Genomic DNA, 21,080 nt, shown 5'->3' with positions numbered 1-21,080 from the left:
ACTTGAACAGATATATGCACTCCCATGTTCACTGCAGCATTATTCACACAGCCAAAAGGTGGAAGCACCCCAAATGTCTACCAATGGATGAGTGAATAAATAAAATGTGGTATATATATAAAATGGAATATTATTCAGCCTTAAAAAGGAAATTGTGACACGTGCTATAACATGAATGAACTTCGAAGACATTATGCTAAGTAAAATAAGCCAGTCACAAAAGGACTTGTACAATTCCACTTACATGAGATATTGAGAGCAGTCAAACTCATCAAGACAGAAAGTAGAATGGTGGTTGACAGGGGCTGGTGGATTGGAGAATGGGGAGTTAGTGTTTTAATGGGTACAGAGTTTCAGTTTGGGAATATCAAGAAGTTCTGCAGATGGGTGTTGGTGACGGTGATGGTTATACAACACTGTTCAGCTACTTAGTGCCACCATACACTTAAAAATGGTTAAAATGGGGGGACTTCTCTGGTGGCGCAGTGCTTGGGAATCCGCCTGCCAACGCAGAGGGCACGCGTTCCAGCCCTGGTCTGGGAAGATCGCACATGTCGCGGAGAAACTAAGCCCATGCGCCACAACTACTGAGCCTGCGCTCTAGAGCCCGCGTGCCACAACTACTGAAGCCTGTGTGCCTAGAGCCCGTGCTCTGCAGCAAGAGAAGCCACAGCAACGAGAAGCCCGCACACCACAATGAAGAGTAGCCCCCGCTCACCGCAAATAGAGAGAAAGCCTGCATGAAGCAACGAAGACCCAATGCAGCCAAAAAAAACAAATTAGTTTTTAAAAAGATGGTTAAAATGGTAAATTTTATGTTAAATATATTTTACCACAATTAAAAATTTAAAAAAATTAAAAAGTCACTTTTTTGTTTCCTCTGAAATTTTTATTTTATTGAAGTATAGTTGATTTACAATGTTGTGTTAGTTTCAGGTGCACAGCAAGGTGATTTAGTTATATATCTATATTTTTTCAGATTCTTTTCCATTACAGGTTATTACAAGATATAGAATATAGTTCCCTGTGCTATACAGTGGGTCCTTGTTGTTTATTTTATATATAGTAGTGTGTATCTGTTATTCCCAAACTCCTAATATATCCCTCCCCTGCCTTTCCCCTTTGCTAACCATAAATTTGTTTTCTATGTCTGTGAGTCTAGTTCTGTTTTGTAAATAAGCTCCTTTGTATGACAAGTCACTTCTTTTCGGAAAGCATTTTCAGTGGGAACAGAATCCAAAGTTGACAAGTATTTTATAGTCTTTGAAAAATGTCACTCCACTCTTTTCTGGCTTGCAGTGTCCAACAAAAACTCTGTCATTCTTGTCTCTATTTCTCTGTTCATGCCTTTTTTTCCTGACTGCTTTTAAGATTTCCTTTCACTATCACTGATTTTCAGCCATTTGATTATGATGTGCCTTAGTGTGGGTTTTTAAATGTTTCTTTCAAATCAGATTCATTGAGCTTTACAAATCTATGGAGTTTATAGTTTTTTTGTTTTGGGGGGTTATTTTTAGTTCACTAAACACAGAAAATATTCATTCATTATTTGTTCTAATATTTTCCTGTTCCTCCTCCCTTCTCCTGAGAATCTAATTCATTTATCTTAGACTATATATTATCCAACAGCTCACAGATGCTGTTCTTTTTTTTTTTTTTTTTTCAGTTTTTTCACTCTGTGCTTCATTTTGGATAGTTGTTATTCCTACGTATTCAAGCTCACTTATCTTTTCTTCTACAGTGTCTTATCTGCTATTAATTCCATCAAGTATCTTTTTCTTTCAGGTACTACATTCTTCATTTCTAGAATTTCCATTTAAGCATATTTTTGTATCTTTTATTTCTATTCTCTTCATTTTCCTATTTTCTTCTCCCTTCCTGAACACTGACAGCATACTAGTTGCAACTCTTTTGACAGCTTTGTCTGCTAAGTCAATCATCATTGTCATTTCTGGGTCTCTTTCTATCGATTGATCTTTTTTTACCCTAGTCATGGGTCATATTTTCATGCTTCTTTGCAAGCATTTTAATTTTCTAATTGAAAGGAAATTGACATAACATCAAATTAACCATTTCCAAGTGAAGACATCAGTAGCATTTAGTACAGTCACAATGTTGTACAACCACCTCTACCTAGTTCCAAAACATTTTTATCACACCAAAATAAACTCGGTACCCACTAGGCAGTTACTCCCCTTTTCTCCTTACCCCCAGGACCTGACAACAACCAACCTGTGCTCTGTCTCTACAGATTTACTTATTCTAGATACTTCATATAAATGGAATCAGACAATATGTGACCCTGGTGTCTGCTTCTTTCACTTAGCAAAATGTTTTTGAGCTTCACCACATTGTACTATGTATCAGTACATCATCTCTTCTTACAGCTAAATAATATTCTATGGTGTGTTTATACCACAATTTGTTTACCCAGTCGCCTATCCATTTGGGCTGCTTCTACCAACTGGCCATTGTAAATAGTGTTACTATGAACATGTGTGCACCTATATTTGAGTACCTGTTTTCAATTCTTTTGGGTATACACCTAGAGTGGAATTGCATGGTAATTGTATGTTTAACTTTTTAAAGAACTGCCAAACTGTTTTCCACAGAAGCTGAAACACTTCACATTCCCACCAGCACTGTACAGGTGTTCTGATTTCTCCACATCATCACCAACACTTGTTATTGTTGGTCTCTTTGAATCTAACCATCCTAGTGAGCCTGAAGGGGTACTAATTGTGGTTTTCATTTGCATTTCCCTAATTACTAATGAGGTTGAGTATTTGTTCATGTGCATGTTGGCCATATGTACATCTTCTTTGGAGAACTGTCTATTCAAGTCCTTTACCCATTTTTAGTTGGGTTGTCTTTTTTTTTTTAATATTTATTCATTTATTTTTGGCTGCATCGGATCTTAGTTGCGGCACGCAGGATCGTCTGTTGCAGCACGTGCGCTCTTCGTTGCAGCATGCAGGCTTCTCTCTAGTTGTGGTGTGTGGGCTTCTCTCTGGTTGTGGCATGTGGGCTCCAGAGCACACGGGCTCTCTAGTTGTGGCACACAGGCTCCAGAGCACATGGGCTCTGCAGTTGCAGCACGTGGGCTCAGCAGTTGTGGTGCACAGGGGCTTAGTTGCCCCACAGCATCTGGGATCTTAGTTCCCCGACCAGGGATCGAATACGCATCCCCTGCATTGGAAGGCAGATTCTTAATCACTGGACCACCAGGGAAGTCCCTGACTTGCCTTTTTACTGTTGAGTTATAAGAGTTATAGTTCTTATATTTAGGTCTTTGATCCATCTTGAGTTAATTTTTGTATGTGGTGTGAGGTAGGGATCCAGGTTTATTCTTTTGCATGTGGATATCCAGTTGTCCCAGAACTATCTGTTGAAGATATTATTCTTTCCTGCATTGAGTGGTCTTGGCAATCTTGTCAAAAATCAGTTGGCTATATATGTATTAGTTTATTTCTAGCCTCTCAATTCTATTCCATTGGTCTATACCTCTTTCCTTATGCCAGAACCACACTGTTTTGATTACTGTAATTTTACAATATGATTTGAAATGGGGGAGGTATGGACCCTCCAACTGTGTCCTCTTTCAAGACTGTTTTGGCTATTTTGGCCCACTGAAATTCCGTAAGTTGAAGATCAGCTTTTCAAGTTCTGCAAAAAAGGTCACTGGAATTTTGATAGACATCATATTGAATATGTACACTGTTTTGCATAGTATTGCCATCTTAATGTTAAGTCTTCAAATCCATAAACACAAAATATCTTTCCATTTATTTAGGTCTTCTTCAATATTTTTCAACAGTGTTGTACAGTTTTCAGAGTACAGGTCTTTCAATTCCTGTATGCTTTTAGATGCTAGTATGAATGGAACTGTTTTCTTAATTTCCTTTTTGGATTCTATACCGCTGGTATACAGAAACACAGTTGTACTTTGTGTGATCTTGTACTTACAGCTTTTCTGAATTCATTTGTTAGCTCTATTTGGTTTTTTGTAGATTCTTTGGGATTTTCTATATATCAATACATGGTAACATGTCATCTACAAATAAAAATAGTTTTACCTATTCCTTCCAATTTGGATGTCTTTTATTCCTTTTTCTTGTCTAACTGCTCTGGCTATAACTTCCAGTACAATGTTGAATAGCAGTGGTGAGGATAGGCATCCTTGCCTTGTCCCTGAACATAAGGAGAAAGTTTTTAGTCTTTCACCATCGAACTGGATGTTAGCTGTGAGTTTTTCATAAATGCCCTTTATCATGCTGAAGAAGTGCCCTTCTATTCCTAGTTTTTGAGTGTTTCTATTATGAACAGGTGTTGGATTTTGTCAAATGCTTTCTGTATCAACTGATACAGAAAGGTGATCATGTGAGGGTTTCTTTCCATTGTTCTATTAATGCAGTGTATTACACTGATTGATTTTCCTATGCTGAACCACTCTTGCATTCCTGGAATAAATCCCACTTGGTCATGGTGTATAATCCTTTATATGTATTGTTGGATTCAGTTTGTTAGTATTTTGTTGAAGGGTTTTGCATCATATTCATAAGGAATATTGATCTGTAGTTGTTTTTTTTTCCCCTGGTGTCTTTGTTTGGCTTTGGTATCAGAGTAATACTGGCCTCATACAATGAATTAGGAAGTATTGCCTCCTCTCCTATGTTTTGGAAGAGTTTGAGATGGACTGGTGCTAATTCTTCTTTAAATGTTTGGTAGAATTCATCAGTGAAGCCATCTGGTCCTGGACTTTTCCTTGTTTGGGAGGGATTTTTTTTAAATAAATTTGTTTGTTTGTTTATGGCTGCAACAGGTCTTCGTTGCTGCACGTGGGCTTTCTCTAAGTTGCGGCGAGCGGGGGCTCCTCTTCGTTGAGGCATGTGCGGGTGTATCATTGCAGTGGCTTCTCTTGTTGCAGAGCACAGGCTCTAGGTGCACGGGCTTCAATAGTTGTGGCTTGTGGGTTCAGTAGTTGTGGCTCGTGGACTCTAGAGCCCAGGCTCAGTAGTTGTGGCATATGGGCTTAGTTGCTCTGCGGCATGTGGGATCTTCCCAGACCAGGGCTCGAATCCGTGTCCCCTGCATTGGCAGGAGGATTCTTAACCACTGTGCCACCAGGCAAGTCCTGGGATTTTTTTTTTTTTTTTCTGATTCAATCTGTTTACTTCTTATAGGGCTGTTGATATTTTCTATTTCTCTTAAGTTAGTTTTGGTAATCTGTGTTTCTAGAAATTTGTCCATTTCATGTAGGTTATCCAAATTGTTGTTCACAGTACTCTCTTATAATCTTTTTAATTTCTTTAAGGTCATGGTAATGTACCTACCTTCATTTCTGATTTTAGTTATATTCGTCTTTGCTCTTTTTGTCAGTCTAGCTAAAGATCTGTCAATTTAGTTATCTTTTCAAAGAACCAACTTTTAGTTTTGCTGATTCCCTATATTGTTTCCCATTCTCTATTTTGTTTATCTCCACTTTAATCTTTATCATTTTCTTCCTTCGGCTAGCTTTGGGTTTAATTTTGCTCTTTTTCTAGTTCTTTTAAGGTGAAAAGTTAGGTTATTTGTTTGAGGTCGTTCTTTTTAAATGTAGGTGTTTAATGCTATAAATTTCCCTCTGAGCACTGCTTTCACTGCATCCCATACATTATCGTATATTGTGTTTTCATTTTCATTTGTCTTTAATTATTTTCTAATTTCCCCTATGATTTCTTCTTTGACCTCTTGGTTATTTAACAGTGTACTGTTTAAGTTCCACATATTGTTGAGGTTTTGGGTACTCTTTCTGTCACTGATTTCTAGCTTCATTCCACTGTGAACAGAGAAGATACTTTGTATGAGTTCAATCTTTCAAAACATATTGAGACTTGTTTTGTGGCCTAACATATGGCCTATTCCTGGAGAATGCTTTATGTCTACTTAATAGGAATTTGTATGTTGCTGTTGCTGAATGCTTTGTATGTATCTGTTAGGTCTAATTAGCTTATAGTGTTGTTCAAGTCCTCTATTTCCTTACTGATCTTCTGTCTAGATGCTCTATCCCTTATTCAAGGTGAGGCAAGCATTTTAATTTTGAATTGGATGACAAACACTAGGAATTTTACATTGTTGGGTTCTGAATTGTGTTGTATTCCTCTATACAGTGTTGGACTTTATTCTGGTGCACAGTTAAATTACTTGGGATAACTTGGAGCCTTCTGAAGACTCTTTCCAATGCCCTATGTATTACAAGGTATTTACACTCTAGGTAATGGAGACACAAACTAGTCCCAGTTTTGGGTGAGCTCCAGGAACCGTTTTCTTACTGCTTTCCAGTAGTTCTTTCCCTGACTTTGAGTAGGTCCTGCCATGCATCTACAGATCAGAACTGAGCCAAAGACTCAAGAAGAACCCTCTGCAGCTCTCCAGAATGCGCATGTGCTTGAGTGTACTCCTTAACATATATTCGCCACTCTCCCCCAAAGCTCCCTTCTCTCCAGTACTCTGACCTACAATTCTAACCACCACCTTGGCCTTCCTAAACTCTTATCTCTGTTTCCTAATCCGAACAAAATTGGGCTCTGTTTTGATTCCTCCTCGCACCACAGCCTGTAAACAACTTCCAGGCTCTACTGTAAACTGGTGCAATAGAAGGGCTTTACCTCATTTGTTTTTATTCTCTCAGGCATCACAGCCTGCTGCCATCTGTCATCCAATGTCTAAAAACCACTGACCACATATTTAATATGTTCTCAAGTTATTTAAGGAGAAAGAGAATATTACTGCTGCATAACACATTACCCCCAACTTAATGGCTTAAAAAGTAAGCATTTATTTTTTTCACATAGTTTCTAAGGTTCAGCAATCAAGGAGCAGCTTGGCTGGGTGGTTCTGACTCAGAATCTCTCAAGGGGTTGCAGTCAAGATGTTGATGGAGAGCAGTCTAGGTAGGGCTGGAAGCTTGACAGAGGCTGGAGGATCTGCTTTCAAGAAGGCTCAGTCACACAGTTAGCTAAAGGTCTTGGTTCCTTGTTAGGAGGCCTCAATTTCTCACCATGTGGGCCTCTCCAGTGGGCTATGCACAACATGGCAGCTAACTACTCTCAGCGTCAGCAATGCAGGGTGACACTGAGGCAGAGAGAGGACGGAGAAGGCACAATGTCTTTTATAACCTATCCTTGGAAACGTTCCATCACTTCTACCATATTCTATTGGCCACACAAACATGTGCGAGAGGATTACACAGTGGTGTAAATACCAGGAGGCAGAGATCACTGGGGGCCATCTTGGAAGCTGGCTACAAAGAGCATAAATCTTGTTATGCCAACATGGCAGAAAGCCAACATCCTTGTTATACATTTTAACCTCCCTACTTTTTTAATCCAGTAACTGTACACTAAATCCTATGACTTCAAGAGAGATAGGCAGATTGTAAATAGATCCTACTCCAAAGCCAGACTTGGAGAAAAACTAAGAGTAAGTATCAGCAGCTTTTAAAAGCGAAAAGGATAGAGTTTCCAGCGCACGTGGCAGGAAAGAGAAGGAGAGCACTTGTAGCTGACCTGGGCTTGAGACATGTCCAAAGTGCTTCACTCCCCCCAACAATTACTCTAATGACCAACTTAAATGTCTGCCCTCCTTTCTCATCAATCTCCAGAGCAACAATAGCAATAATACCAGTCATAGTACTATCAACAGTAGTAGCAAGAGTACTAGAACCAACACTAAGCATTTGGCCTTTGTTATCTCAATTACTCCTCACAACAAACCTGTAGGATAGTATCATTATCCCTTAAACTCTAAGCTTTTTGTTTCTTAATGACCAAACACTGGCTTTACACTTTACAGTACACCTTGATACAACTTTATTCTTTCTGTATAACACCTGGCTCCCTCTTGCCCTATAGGATTCTCCGCTCTTCTGGCACTGAAATTGTTCTGTCCTCCCTGTTCTCCTACTCCACTTGATTCAGGCCTTAAAGCTTCCCCTTAGGGCTTCCCTGGTGGCACAGTGATTAAAATCTGCCAGCCAATGCAGGGGACACGGGTTCGAGCCCCGGACCGGGAAGATACCACATGCCGCGGAGCAGCTAAGCCCGTGCACCACAACTACTGAGCCTGCGCTCTAGAGCCCGCGAGCCACAACTACTGAAGCCTGCGCGCCTAGAGCCTGTGCTCTGCAGCAAGAGAAGCCACAGCAATAAGAAGCCCGTGCAACGCAACAAAGGGTAGCCCCCGCTCGCGGCAACTAGAGAAAGCCCACGCACAGCAATGAAGGCCCAACACAGCCAAAATTAAATAAAATAAATACATTTATATTAAAAAAAAAAGCTTCCCCTTAGCTTCTGTGTTCCTAACGGCAATTACCAAACCTCTTTAAAAGGAACCACTACTTAAACCTCTGTTAACCCCTGGCTGCTGGGCTCTCCCAAGGCTACAGCTGCCTAACATAGACTTCCCAACACCTTAGGACACACTGCCCGGTCAAGTGTGCCTCACCAACTAATCCCAGAACATTTTCCCTATTTCGGTCACTAATTTTTAAATAGTATTTCACAGCACATGGGCCTTCTCAATTTATATTTGCTACAGCTTAATGTTCAAATGAGTTTCCTTTCCCTAGGGGCTTGTAATTAATCATCAGGGAGAAAGGTCAAAATACACCAAACTCTTACTTAGTGGTATCCAGGAAACAGGCTACCATTAGTTACTTGTTGAATAATGAATGAAAAAACTACAAACTAATGATTATAAACTCTCAAGGGGATATAATCCAAAGAATTTTTACAAATAAAAGGTAAAGATGACAGTGGACACAATTCACAAAAGACAAAACACAAAAGAACAAATATAAGAAATCATAGAAATGCAAATTAAAATATAGCTTTTTGTCAGACAGATTAATGGAGATTGAAAATTTGTCACGGAAATAAGGAAACAGCCATTCTGATAACCTTTTTTTTTTTTTTTTTTTTTGCGGTACGCGGGCCTCTCACTGTTGTGGCCTCTCCCGTTGGGGAGCACAGGCTCCGGACGCGCAGGCTCAGCGGCCATGGCTCACGGGCCCAGCCGCTCCACGGCATGTGGGATCTTCCCGGACCAGGGCACGAACCCGTGTCCCCTGCATCGGCAGGTGGACTCTCAACCACTGCGCCACCAGGGAAGCCCCTGATAAACTTCTAATAGATATAATTTTGTATTTTTGGTATTTATGCATCAAATATCTTTAAAATCTGCATACTCCTTTGACTAGTATTTCCATTTCTAATAATTAATTGCAAGAAAATAATGGACAAAGGAACACAGGTATATGTAAAAAAAAAATACTAACTGTGGCACTAACTAGAACACAAAATCTGTCCAACAATAAGGATTTGATTAAATAACTCTTAGTACTTCCAAATTATGGATTAAGTCACTTCAGATATTATGTATTACCTAATACCACTTTTTTAAAATAACATATATTCACATAAAAACATACCTGCATAGAAAAAAAATCTAGAAGTATACACCCCAAAATGTTAGCAGTGATTGTTTCTGTAAAAGAATAGTGGAATTACTTGTGATTTTTTTTTCCTTTTTACTTATCTATACCACCTAATTTTTCTACATGAATTGTACATGGATAAGAACACACACTCTTAAAAGGCAAAAGTAAAAATGAGGAGCACAATTTAAAGGCAGATGTGTCATTATGGTAGCCGAACATGGAACATTCCTATGTTCCCTAATAATAATGTCAGGCAGAATTAATATCACAAAGGATACCAAGTAACTTAGTATTCAATAACCTAGTTTTTAATTAGTTCTAGGAACACATATGGAATAATTTGCTAGTACTATTCAGGCATTTTAACAAAAGACCTCCCCAAATTTATTTATTAATCCTAAAGACAGTATTGAAAATTATGCAGTAAAAATCTCAACTGCTTCAAGATGAGTGTCAGCTTCAACTGCCTTTTCATGCCTTTTCACATTTACCTTGAGAAACCTCTAATGGGAAAGCAGTCACTGTGAACATAATAAAACAGAAAAATCACTCATATGTTTAAGAATTCCATGTGACTTTTAAGTCTGGATGAAAACAAAGTCTTCTCTATAAGTTCTACTATTCCAAATTAGGTTAGCTTTTCCCCTCAGACTTGAAAAGTTTTAAAAACTTAGTCAAGAGAGGGTCCTGAAGCAAGCAAGCCAAGGAACACGTATCTGTTAACAAGCAAAGCATGCATATCTCCAGGCACTGTGGACACTTTCTAGCCAAAGCCCAGGGAGCTGCTGTGGCCATGCAGAACACTGCCTAGGAGTTGTTTGCAATGCCTGGTTCAACACAACCAGTAGCACAGATGGTTAGTAAATCCTCATTAGGACTAATCTATAAACTATAATTTTCAATGATGTTGCCTTACATAAAATGATCATTTCCATCTGTCTATAGTAGAATAACTGTACCCATATAATTAATGGCAGGTATCTGTACAGTCACTTGGGGGGAACTTCACACCTACAGCAGAGTTTGTATGTCACATCTCATAAAGCTCCATCAATGCATCTAATGGGACTTGACAGCAACCATGAAGGCACAGGAAGCACTAAGCACAGTATGATTCCTTTTAGCCCATGTTAGTAACGTCACTGATGAAAGCAATACTTGTGGCACAAGAAAACTGTCTAGTTCAAGGAGAAAATCAAGGACTGTGCATAAGGGAGAGATTTTACATTAATGGCATTTGTGTAAAGCAGCATCATATAATACCAAAACGGACAACACAATTATGTGGTTACTGCTGACAAGGATGGAGATCTCCTTGCTTTAGTGACAACCCTGGCACCATTCATCCACTCGTTCAGCAAATACATGAAAATCATATACTACAAGAACTATTCTAGGCCCTGGGGATATAGGAGTAAACAAGCAAAGTCACTCCCTTCACGGAGCACAACATCTAACAAGGAAGGCAGACGTTAAATAATATTACATATTTTAATACAACTTTGAATGTCAGGATGTCATTAAATAGAAGGGCAGGGTGCTATGAGGCAAACCCTAGGCCTGGGAGTCAAGTGAACCAAGCACGGGGTGGGTGAGAAGAGGTCAAGCTGGAGCGACCTGGCTCAACCTCAGACCTGACAGAGTCTAGTGTGACTGAAGCATTCAGATTGTTTCCTGGGCACACGTTAAGTCTGAGATGCATAAAGACATCCAAGTTAAGAGATCAAGTTGGTAACTGCTACCTAAGTCTGGAGCTCAGAAAAGAAGTCTAGACCAGGTATAAACTGAGAAGTCATTTGCTTAGAGATGGTGTGTGATACACAGCAACTGGAGATTTCTTAGGCCAAGTGAGCTAGATGGGGCGGGGGCTGGGAGGGGTCATGTATTACTTCCTCAAATCACAAAAGAATTAACTACTTCTTGCAATCAAATTACTTTCTTCTCTCTTGATTTGCAAATGTGAAATAAATCAAAGTGCTTTCTAATATTATAGTTATGATACAATGCCCTTTTTATTCAGAAAGGATAAGATTAAATGTATACAGTTCTTGGAGAAATGTCAAGACCTAAGAAAAATATTTCTACAGTGAGTCTAAGGCATTGTATGCTATAGTTTATTTAGCAGACCACTTTCTTCCAGCCTTTTCCAGTGCCCTAGGACTCTTTTTTTAACACACTGATACAACCACTTCGCAAGATGTGTCACTAGAAATGCTTTCGGTCTGCAGAACTGCCACCTACTGAAGCTAGATCACAACTGTAAGCATTCTGAACACATCAACAAGTCCTGGAGATGTGACATCAAAAAGAACAGAAAAACCTTCTGCTCTGCACACTTAAAACTTAACTTTCAGGACTATCGCTATAATCCTTACACAACCTGCCCTGCAGTCTTCCTATGATGAATATATAGCATGTAACTGCTCTATAAAGCAGTGGGTAGGTTATGGTTATAGAAAAGCTGAGTTAAAATGCTCCACGATTTATGGCCCAAGCACCATATAAGTGTGACATGCCTTAACACAAACTCACCTGATTTATTTGAAGCATGTTAAAACAATATTGACCAAACTGCTGTATCCCTCACGGCTCCAAAAACTAGAAAATGAAAATGAAGAAATAAGTTCAACTTAGTTGGTAATCGCAATGATTAGCACTTTAAACACATGCCCATGACCAAAATCAAATACAAAAAATAGAGTAGATCGAAATCAGCGTAGAACTTTCTATGATGACAAACATGTTCTATATCTTTGCTGTCCAAACCGGTAGCCACTAGACACATGTGGCTACTGAGCGCTTGAAATGTGGCTAGAACAACTGAGAAAGTAAATTTTAAATTTTCTTTAATGTTATTTAAAGTTAAATAGCCACCCTGTGGCTAGTGACCACCATACTGGACAGTGCAGATCTAGGCTGCACAAAATCCCTTCTGGTTCTAGAGTTCTACGACAATTTCAGCAAAAGTGAAGCTGTTAAAACAATGTAAAAGTTTCAGATTAATATTTACTATATACTTCCCTTGCTCCAGTAACGTTTTAAACAGCTTTCTTCCCCTCCTCTATAAGATAAATTAAGCCTAAAGAAGATGTAACACACACATATTCTCTTAGGTAGTATGGAAAAGAGCACATAGTAAGATTACCTAGTTGCATTTTTTTTCCTGTTTCTGATTTTATCATCATTATAAAAATAGCATGCATATCAAAATTTTACATAAAATTTTCGAAAAGAAAATTACCATCCTGACACACCCCATTGTTACATTTGGATTTGTTTCCTTATGGGTCTAACCTCCTCGCCATGGTTGTATTTCTTTTCATATAGCAAATGTCTTCTACACTTAATTTAAAATTAGATATCAAAGAAGGGCAGGGGCCTTCCCTGGTGGCGCACTGGTTGAGAGTCCGCCTGCCGATGCAGGGAACATGGGTTCGTGCCCTGGTCCAGGAGGATGCCACATGCCACGGAGCGCCTAGGCTCGTGAGCCATGGCCGCTGAGCCTGCGCAGTCGGAGCCTGTGCTCCGCAATGGGAGAGGCCACAACAGTGAGAGGTCCACGTACCACACACACAAAAAAAAAAAAAAAAAAAAGGGCAGGAAAACCCAAATAAAACAATAAATAATGGGATTTTGTAATGGGAAAAGTTACATTAAAAATTATGTACAGTCCCCCAAAAAAATTATCTAAAAAGCAACAACACAATTTTGACATATACCAAAAGAGCTAAATCCAATCACTTGTGTAGAAATTTTTATGCTATAAAATTTTTAATACTGAACTTTCCCTCAGAAGCAAAGGTTCTGGAAATACATATATACACACAGATACCATATGAATATACATATGTGTGTGTGTGTATATATATATATTTGGCTACAATTTTTTCAAAATGACAAACTAGAGTCAATTCAAAATGACTTTCAAAATTTTCAATTATTTCTTTGTTTTAAAAAATATTTATTTATTTATATTTGGCTGCATTGGGTCTTCGTTGCTGCATGTAGGCTTTCTCTAGTTGCGGCGAGCGGGGGCTACTCTTCGTTGTGGCATGTGGGCTTCTCATTGCGGTGGCTTCTCTTGTTGAGGAACATGGGCTCTAGGAGCACGGTCTTCAGTAGTTTGGCACGCGGACTCAGTAGTTTGGCTCGCGGGCCGTAGAGAGCACAGGCTCAGTAGTTGCCGCACATGGGCTTAGTTGCTCCACGGCATGTGGGATCTTCCTGGACCAGGGCTCAAACCCGTGTCTCCTGAATTGGGAGGAGGATTCTTAACCACCGCGCCATCAGGGAAGCTCCTCAATTATTTCTTACAATAGTGACCTCACCATCTGTACCAGTTTTTGTATTTTCCAAGAGAATCGCATTTGTAGAAATAGCACAAGACCTGAGCACCAGTGAATTTAAGTTTTAGTCCAAGCTCTTCAGATTACCTTTTTTATATATAAATTTATTTATTCATTTATTTAATTTTTGGCTGCATTGGGTCCTCGCTACTGCACACGGGCTCTCTCTAGTTGCTGAGAGTGGGGGCTGCTCTTTGTTATGGTGCGCGGGCCTCTCACTGCGGTGGCTTCTCTTGTTGTGGAGCAAGGCTCTAGGTGCGCAGGCTTCAGAAGTTGTGGCACACAGGCTTCAGTAGTTGTGGCTCATGGGCTCTAGAGTGTAGGCTCAGTAGTTGTGACGTGCACGGGCTTCAGAAGTTGTGGCACATGGGCTTCAGTAGTTGTGGCGCGCAGGCTCAGTAGTTGTGACGTGCACGGGCTTAAGTTGCTCCATGGCAGGTGGGATCTTCCCAGACCAGGACTCGAACCTGTGTCCCCTGCATTAGCAGGCAGATTCTTAACCACTGTGCCACCAGGGAAACCCCTTCAGGAGATTACCTTTTGAGCTTTGGTAAATTGCTTTATGTATCTTTGAGTTCTTTCTCTTGCTTCTATTTTCTTCCCTTTTTTTTTTTTCTTTTTAATCTTTAAAAAGTAAATGTAAGTCCTTTGGTAGGCAAACAACAAATAGAATACAGCAGAAATAATGAGCTACCACTTCCAAGACTGGGTTATAAAAAGACCATCATTTCCCTCCTGGGTGTCACCTGCTCTCGTTCTCTCACCTGTTTGGTCTGTGGGAAGCTGGCTGTCATATTGTGAGCTGCCCTGTGGTCAGACCTACATGACAAAGAACTGAGGGACACCTTGGACCAACAGCCCAACAGAAACTGGGGCTTTCTGTCCAGTACCCCCCAAGGAACTGAATCCTGTCAAGAGTCACATGAATGGCTCAGAAGCAGATCTTCCCCCAGTCAAACTTTCAGATGAGACTACAGCCCCAAAGACAGCTTACCTGCAACCTCCTAAGAGACCCTGAACCACAGGCACCCAGATAAGCTGCACCCAGATTTCTAACCCACAGAAACTGAGATAATATTTGTTTTAAGTTCTTAATTTCTGGGGTAATTTGTAACAATAAATAAAGATACTTCCGTTCAACTCAAATTCTATAATTCTATGGTGTTAATTAATATATTTAGGTAGACCAAAAAAAGTCAATTCCCTGTTCAACATGAGCAAATGAGTAACAGAATTTGAAAGGAGTAAATTATGAAACTTAAACATTTACACTCTATTCAAAAGATGACATCATTAAAAAGTGTAGCATTAATCAAATGGTATTAAAATACACTATCTACAACTAAAACTACAAACCTAACCAGTTTTCTTTTTTTTAATTGAAAACAATTCATTTGGACATTAGAACATGAACAAACCACTAAAAGCATCTCAGTGATCTAACGTCCCTTATTTTCCAGAATTTAACATTATTTAGTAAGAATTTACCAAATTTGAGAAAGCTCATTTTGTTTTTATTTTATGTAAGCCTCTAAAAATTACAAACCCTTGTCTATAGACCTGTACGTGTTCCTTCAGTATTAGAATTTGGTAATACTAGTGGCTGATCCTGAGAAGCAGGCACAATAAGATATAGGGGTACATTTTTTAAAGTTCTCATCTTCTGGTATACATAAAGCAGTTTTATGAAAAAGCACAAATGAAAGCACGTATTCACTCAAAACTGACCGTACAATTTTAAATATTCCGTAAGCCTTTCCTTCACAATTATAAAAATCTGTATACGTTAAAACATGAAACTAATATGTCTGTAACAGTACTCTGTAAGGTAACTGGATAAAAATTCTGAACATATTATTTTCCACAAACAAGTTGTATTAGATCTATATCAATATAAAGATTATAACTATACCACAGGCAATTTGGAATGCCCACAGTGGCACATCTCTTCAACATTTCATGTCTTATTTAAAGACATGTCAGGTCTACTGTCCTATATTTAAAAGAATTTGATAAAATATCAAGTCATATCAATAAAATGCAGAGCATTTTATACTACCCACAGTTTCATAAAATCCACCTCTTCCTCTTCTGTCAAAAGTTTCCAGCTACCATTCATTCCAATTACAACTGTGTACTTTTAGAAAAACCTGTTCACATGTCCCAAAAATGCCCTACAGTGATATCCAGTCAGGCACATTAGAACATGCAGTTCCAGATTCCAAGCTACTAAATGAAAACAGGCAGGGCGGTTTATGGAGAGAAGGCACTACTCACTGGAGAGGACTTGCCACTCATGAAGAATTAAAGGTCCAACAGGTATGTGAAATGTACCGCTGATATCACTCACCACTTTTATTATGAATTACAATTTGCTCATCTGATTAATTGAAAGCTGTGCAAAATTAAATCTATAAAATCCTCAACAATTAAATCCTGCTTCATAAAATGGCATTATTAAATTAACATATCTATAAATTTTCTATTGGCACCCATCCCACGACTGACAGGCAATCCTCTCTTAAATGTCTTACCTGACAATATGAAAAGCAAAAACATTTGCTATCCCCATTCTTACACTCCAAACTACTACAAAACTAAATACCAACTCAAAGCTTCTTACTCTAAAAAATTCATGGGCTCCTTAAAAAGTGTTTTAAAAAAAGCTTTTCATTTTAATTTCTTTTTAAAAGTAGGTACCCCCCAAAATTATTTTTATGTAAGAAAATCAAAACTATTTAGTATAAATTTTACTATCTCCTAAGAGCCTATGAAATATTCTAAGTATATAGAAGTCTCACTCCATGAACCATTCCAGTGAAAAACCCCACATAATACCAGCTAAGAAAAAAAGGAAACTAACATTTACCAGACACCAATTTTATATATACCAGGTGCCATATTTTGTCATTTTTATATTAGCTCATTTAACCCTCATCACCTTGGGATGCAGGTGTTATCCCCATTTTTCTAGAAGTTGGGTTACTTCCCCAGTCACACTGCTAGGATTAAAACTCAGTTTTGTCTGGTTCAAAGTCCCCTTCTTTCCATTATATGTTAAACTATAAATAAAAGCTCGACTCCTTAAAAATGTTCCTTAACAAAGGGCTTGACCTCTAAAACAACATAATGGCAAGGATTCTATATAGAACTTCAGGGATTTCTTCAAAATCAATCATACACAAATATAAATTATAATTACTATGGATTCTAGACACTCATCTAATATTTTCTTGAGTATCTAGAAGAAGCACAAGTATATCTATACATGATTTGATTATATTAAGCCTGTCTCCCACTATTCGGTCTAATATTAACAAAATCCAATTTTGCAATATCTAGACTTTTCCCCCTTCTTTATTATGATCTGCATACATAAATGATCAGATATCCAGTGCTCAAAGTATACAAAAGAAAAGAAAACAGAGTAATAGAAGTAAAGAGGAGGTTAACTACAAGGAAAAAACCCCAACACACCGGTCAACTGTATCTTCCAGAACCTGATCCTAACACAGGAAAACCACTCAGTCTCAATTCCTATATTATTTATATACTAATAATGGTGATGAACACCTTTGATATTTTTGATATTCTTATTCTTTGTTGAAAATCAGACCAAGCCACTCCTTCCTAGAATTTCATTCCAGGCAAGCCAAGTAAGCTAAAATGTTTAATTTATATGGTTTTCCATGCTTAAGTAAGTAGGAGTAGAGACCATGATGTATATAACTGACCCTCAAATGATCCAGGAAAAAAATATTATGTGTGTGTAACAGAGAGAAATCAAATGATAAATTGGTGACTCTGAGTTAAGGTTACATGAGTATTCTTTGTATTATTCTTATTCTTGGTACTCTACTGTAAACTTGAAGTTACTTCCAAATAAAAAACTGAAACTTAAAAATTACATGGCAGGGACTTCCCTGGTGGCGCAGTGGATAAGAATCTGCCTGACAATCCAGGAGACATGGGTTCCATCCCTGGTCTGGGAAGATCCCACATGCCGCGGAGCAACTAAGCCCGTGTGCCACAACTACTGAGCCTGCACTCTAGAGCCCGCGAGCCACAACTATTGAGCCCGCGTGCCACAACTACTGAAGCCCGTGTGCCTAGAGCCCGTGCTCTGCAATGAGAAGCCACCGCAATGAGAAGCCCACGCACCGCAACGAAGAGTAGCCCACGCTCGCCGCAACTACAGAAAGCCAACACGCAGCAACAAAGACCCAACGCAGCCAAAAAATAAATAAATCTTTAAAAAGAAAAAATTACGTGGCAGTATATCTGAAGTTAACAGTACATACTTGGATTATACAGCAACATTTTTACAAATACAAAACACAGGTTTTTAAGGAAAAATTTAGTGATGTGTGAGGAAATCTGCACTATATCCTACCAACTAATGATCACTTAGGAATAAATTTCAACTACACTGCCATGCAATGGAACGTGGCAATGGTGCCCTGGGCTGAAAACATAGCAGGACAAAAAAAAAAACACAGACATCACATAGTTTGGCGTTTAAGCGTTTCACAAATCTAATACAGGCCTGCTGCAAACGGCAGCAAATCTACAATTCAAGTGGTATGTGTTATCTCTGTTTTGCAGTAAAACATAGGCAAAGTGAAAAATGAAAAACTTGCCATTTTACAAAACAATCGAGATGCAGAATGTCTGGGTATTGATGGCTTTATTAAAAAAGATTTTTTTTTTCCTACTACAGCTCAATTCACAACAGTATGTGTGAATCATGTTAAGAAAGCAAGGACGGAGAAGAAATAGCCACCAGGAACAATGCTGCAATCTTTTCTCCTACAAGGTTACTATTAACCCGCCTGCCCATCACAATTTTGATTTCAAATGTTCATCATGCTCCCTTAAATCACAAGGATGCATCAGAAGAGAAGTAATGCTCAGAAGAAGTTCAAATTTCAAAATTGTGAAATCAAACATTAAAAATAAAGGTTTTCAGCTAACAGTGAAACACCTTTAAAAGATCGTCTCTATCCTTTCTGGAGGAACCACCCAATTTAAAATCCTTCAGTACATTTCCCTAAGTGAACGGTCCTTCTCTACCCAAGTAGTTCTAAACCTTCTGGGGAAGGGGCGGCGGGACGTCACGCCAAGGAAAGACCCTTTCCGAAGAAAATTCTCCGCCCAAGTGCAAAATTCTGCACATATTTCCTGGGACTTCCAGAACCCAAGGCCATTATCCCTGCCTCCCCCCCCCCGAAGAATCCCAGCTCAGCGTCTCCTCAGTTGCCTCCGCGGAACACCCGCCTCGACACACTCCCCACACAGTCCCCGGCCCGCCCCGCGAGGGGCTGGAGGCTCTGCCCTCGCACAGCGGATTCTGTAACTGATCTTTGTCTCTTCGCCCAACTGCCTTCACCTCGGCAAGGTCACTAACTGCCAACCACCCCTTTAAGCCGAGCCCTCACCGTGGTAGTTCGTAAGAGCCACGGCCGAACTTGCCTGTCATAGGATATATTTTGCCCCCTCTGCCCCACCTACCTTCCCCATTTCGGCGCGTTACGTATTTATCACTTGCCCATTATACAGAAATAGCCACCACCACCAGCCCCCGGCGCGCCCCCGCCCCGCCATTCCCCCTGCGACCCCAGGCCCATGGCCCGCAGACCCTTCAGGGATGGGCCTCCCGCCATCTCCCCTCCTCTGACCCCCCTCCCTCCCCAGTCCTGCCCTCCCCCCCACAGGGACCCTCCTCCTCCCTCTCCGGCACCGTCGCTCCACCCGTGGTCCCCTCTTCCGGCCGTTCCCACCACGGCCACAACGACCCCACCTCCCAGGTCCCTGCCGCACCCCCCCCCCAGCCCTCCACCCCTCCACCCTCCGTCTGTGCCGGCATCCTCGCCTTCCTCCCGGCTCCTCCCCTCTGGACACCTGTGTCGTCCCACCCCCTCCACACACGCCCCCCCCCCAATTCATTCGTCTCCTCCCCGGCTCCCCAGCCCCCGCCATCCTCCTCCCCTCCCCCTCCCGCCCGGAGAGAGCCCGAGGAGGGAGGGAAGGCGCGGGGGAGGGGAGGCCGCGAAGGGGCCGCTCTTCTCGGGGTTCGCCGCGCGCCGCGGACCCGCAGGGCTCCCCAGCGCCCTCTGTCTCCCCCACCAGCGGGGCGGAAGTCGGGGCCTTCCGGACGCCCCCCACAAGGGTATTTACCTTCTCGCCGGGGACACTTTGCAGACGACTCCAACATTGGCAAACACTACAGAGAACTGACCCCGCTCGGCCGCCGCCGCCGCCGCTGCCGGCTTCCAACCCTCGGGCTCCCCGCCCCCCGCCTCCTCCCCCCGCCTCCGCCCGCCTCCCCTGCGCTCCCGCCGCGCCCTCCCGGGCCCGCGCCGCGCGCCCCCGCCGACGCAGCCGCTCTCGCTCCCCAGCCTGCCGGGCGCGCGCGCCCCCGGCCCCCGCAGACCCGCGCCGCGTGCCGGCGCCGGCCCTCCCTCCCTTCTTCCTTTCGCAGGTCCGCGGCCGAGCGCGGCCATTGTTCGCGGCGCCGCTCCCGCCCCCTGGCGGCCGGCAGGCCGCCGCAGCGGCGGCCGCTACAGGCGCTGCGGTGTTGGCGCCGGCAGGCCGGGCCCCGGGGCGAGGGGCCATCCCCCGGCGCCTTGGGAAGGAGGGCGAGGGAACGCCCAAGGATTGCGCCCCGTCCGCAGTCTCCGGGTCTCCGGCCCGGCTCCCCGCCCCCTCGGCTGCAAAGGGTGGGCCTGGGGCAGCCTCTTCCACACCTGCACTCGGCAAATGCCTCCCCCGCCCAATTGAACCTCTGCTCTTTCCAGGTGGTGTCCGCACCCCGATTCCCCGCCCGTACCTTCCCCAGGCTCTCTCGCTGCCCCCTTTTGCTCTGCTGGGGGCGCGCGACCATCCCGCGTCTGCTCCGGCCGCCACTGTGCGAAGCACGGTTTAGCGGATCCTGCACCTTTCCAGCCTGGGAGGAGGAGGGGGAAGGGGGGGAAAGGGGAGGGGGTTAGCGCCACTGTCTCGCCCGGAAAACACTAGTGATCAGTAATCACCTGCACTCCAAGATCCGCAGCGTGGCCAGACAGCCTCCTCAGCCAAAAAAATCATAAAAAAGAAACCCTTCGAACCAAAAAGGAGGATCATCTTAGAACAGTGCCCTAGATTCTAGATTGTTGAGGCAGGAGTGCCAGAAAACTCGAATTACTTCTTGAGTCGTCCTGGTTTTGATGTGGGTTACTGATGTCTGGATAACTTCAACCCAGTTAAGCCCAGTGAAA

The 21,080-nt window shown here is 41.7% G+C and overlaps 1 protein-coding gene across 10 annotated transcripts in view; it reads right to left on the bottom strand.

Moving 5' to 3' along the window:
- Positions 1 to 20,093, bottom strand: part of STAU2 (staufen double-stranded RNA binding protein 2) — a 307,654-nt gene extending 287,561 nt beyond the window's left edge. For 3 of the 10 annotated variants that reach the window (XM_089898567.1, XM_089898572.1, XM_089898574.1), the window contains exons 1-3: positions 20,002 to 20,093; positions 12,011 to 12,076; positions 245 to 305 (exon numbers count right to left, since the gene is read on the bottom strand). In XM_089898567.1, coding sequence (XP_089754693.1) covers positions 245 to 305; positions 12,011 to 12,028 — 79 coding nt within the window. In that variant the 5' untranslated portion in view covers positions 12,029 to 12,076; positions 20,002 to 20,093. Of the gene's footprint in view, positions 1 to 244; positions 306 to 9,469; positions 9,526 to 12,010; positions 12,077 to 20,001 lie in introns of those variants that run through there. The other 7 variants (XM_089898568.1, XM_089898569.1, XM_022595230.3 and 4 more) reach the window with 6 other exon arrangements.
- Positions 20,094 to 21,080: the final 987 nt, after the last annotated feature.

This window comes from Delphinapterus leucas, chromosome 17 (genome assembly GCF_059928025.1).
Source record: "Delphinapterus leucas isolate spDelLeu-1000000601 "Yukka" chromosome 17, BTC_Dleu_Yukka2, whole genome shotgun sequence".
Classification (NCBI taxonomy): domain Eukaryota; kingdom Metazoa; phylum Chordata; class Mammalia; order Artiodactyla; family Monodontidae; genus Delphinapterus; species Delphinapterus leucas.
This window is presented reverse-complemented; position numbering and strand designations above follow the sequence as displayed.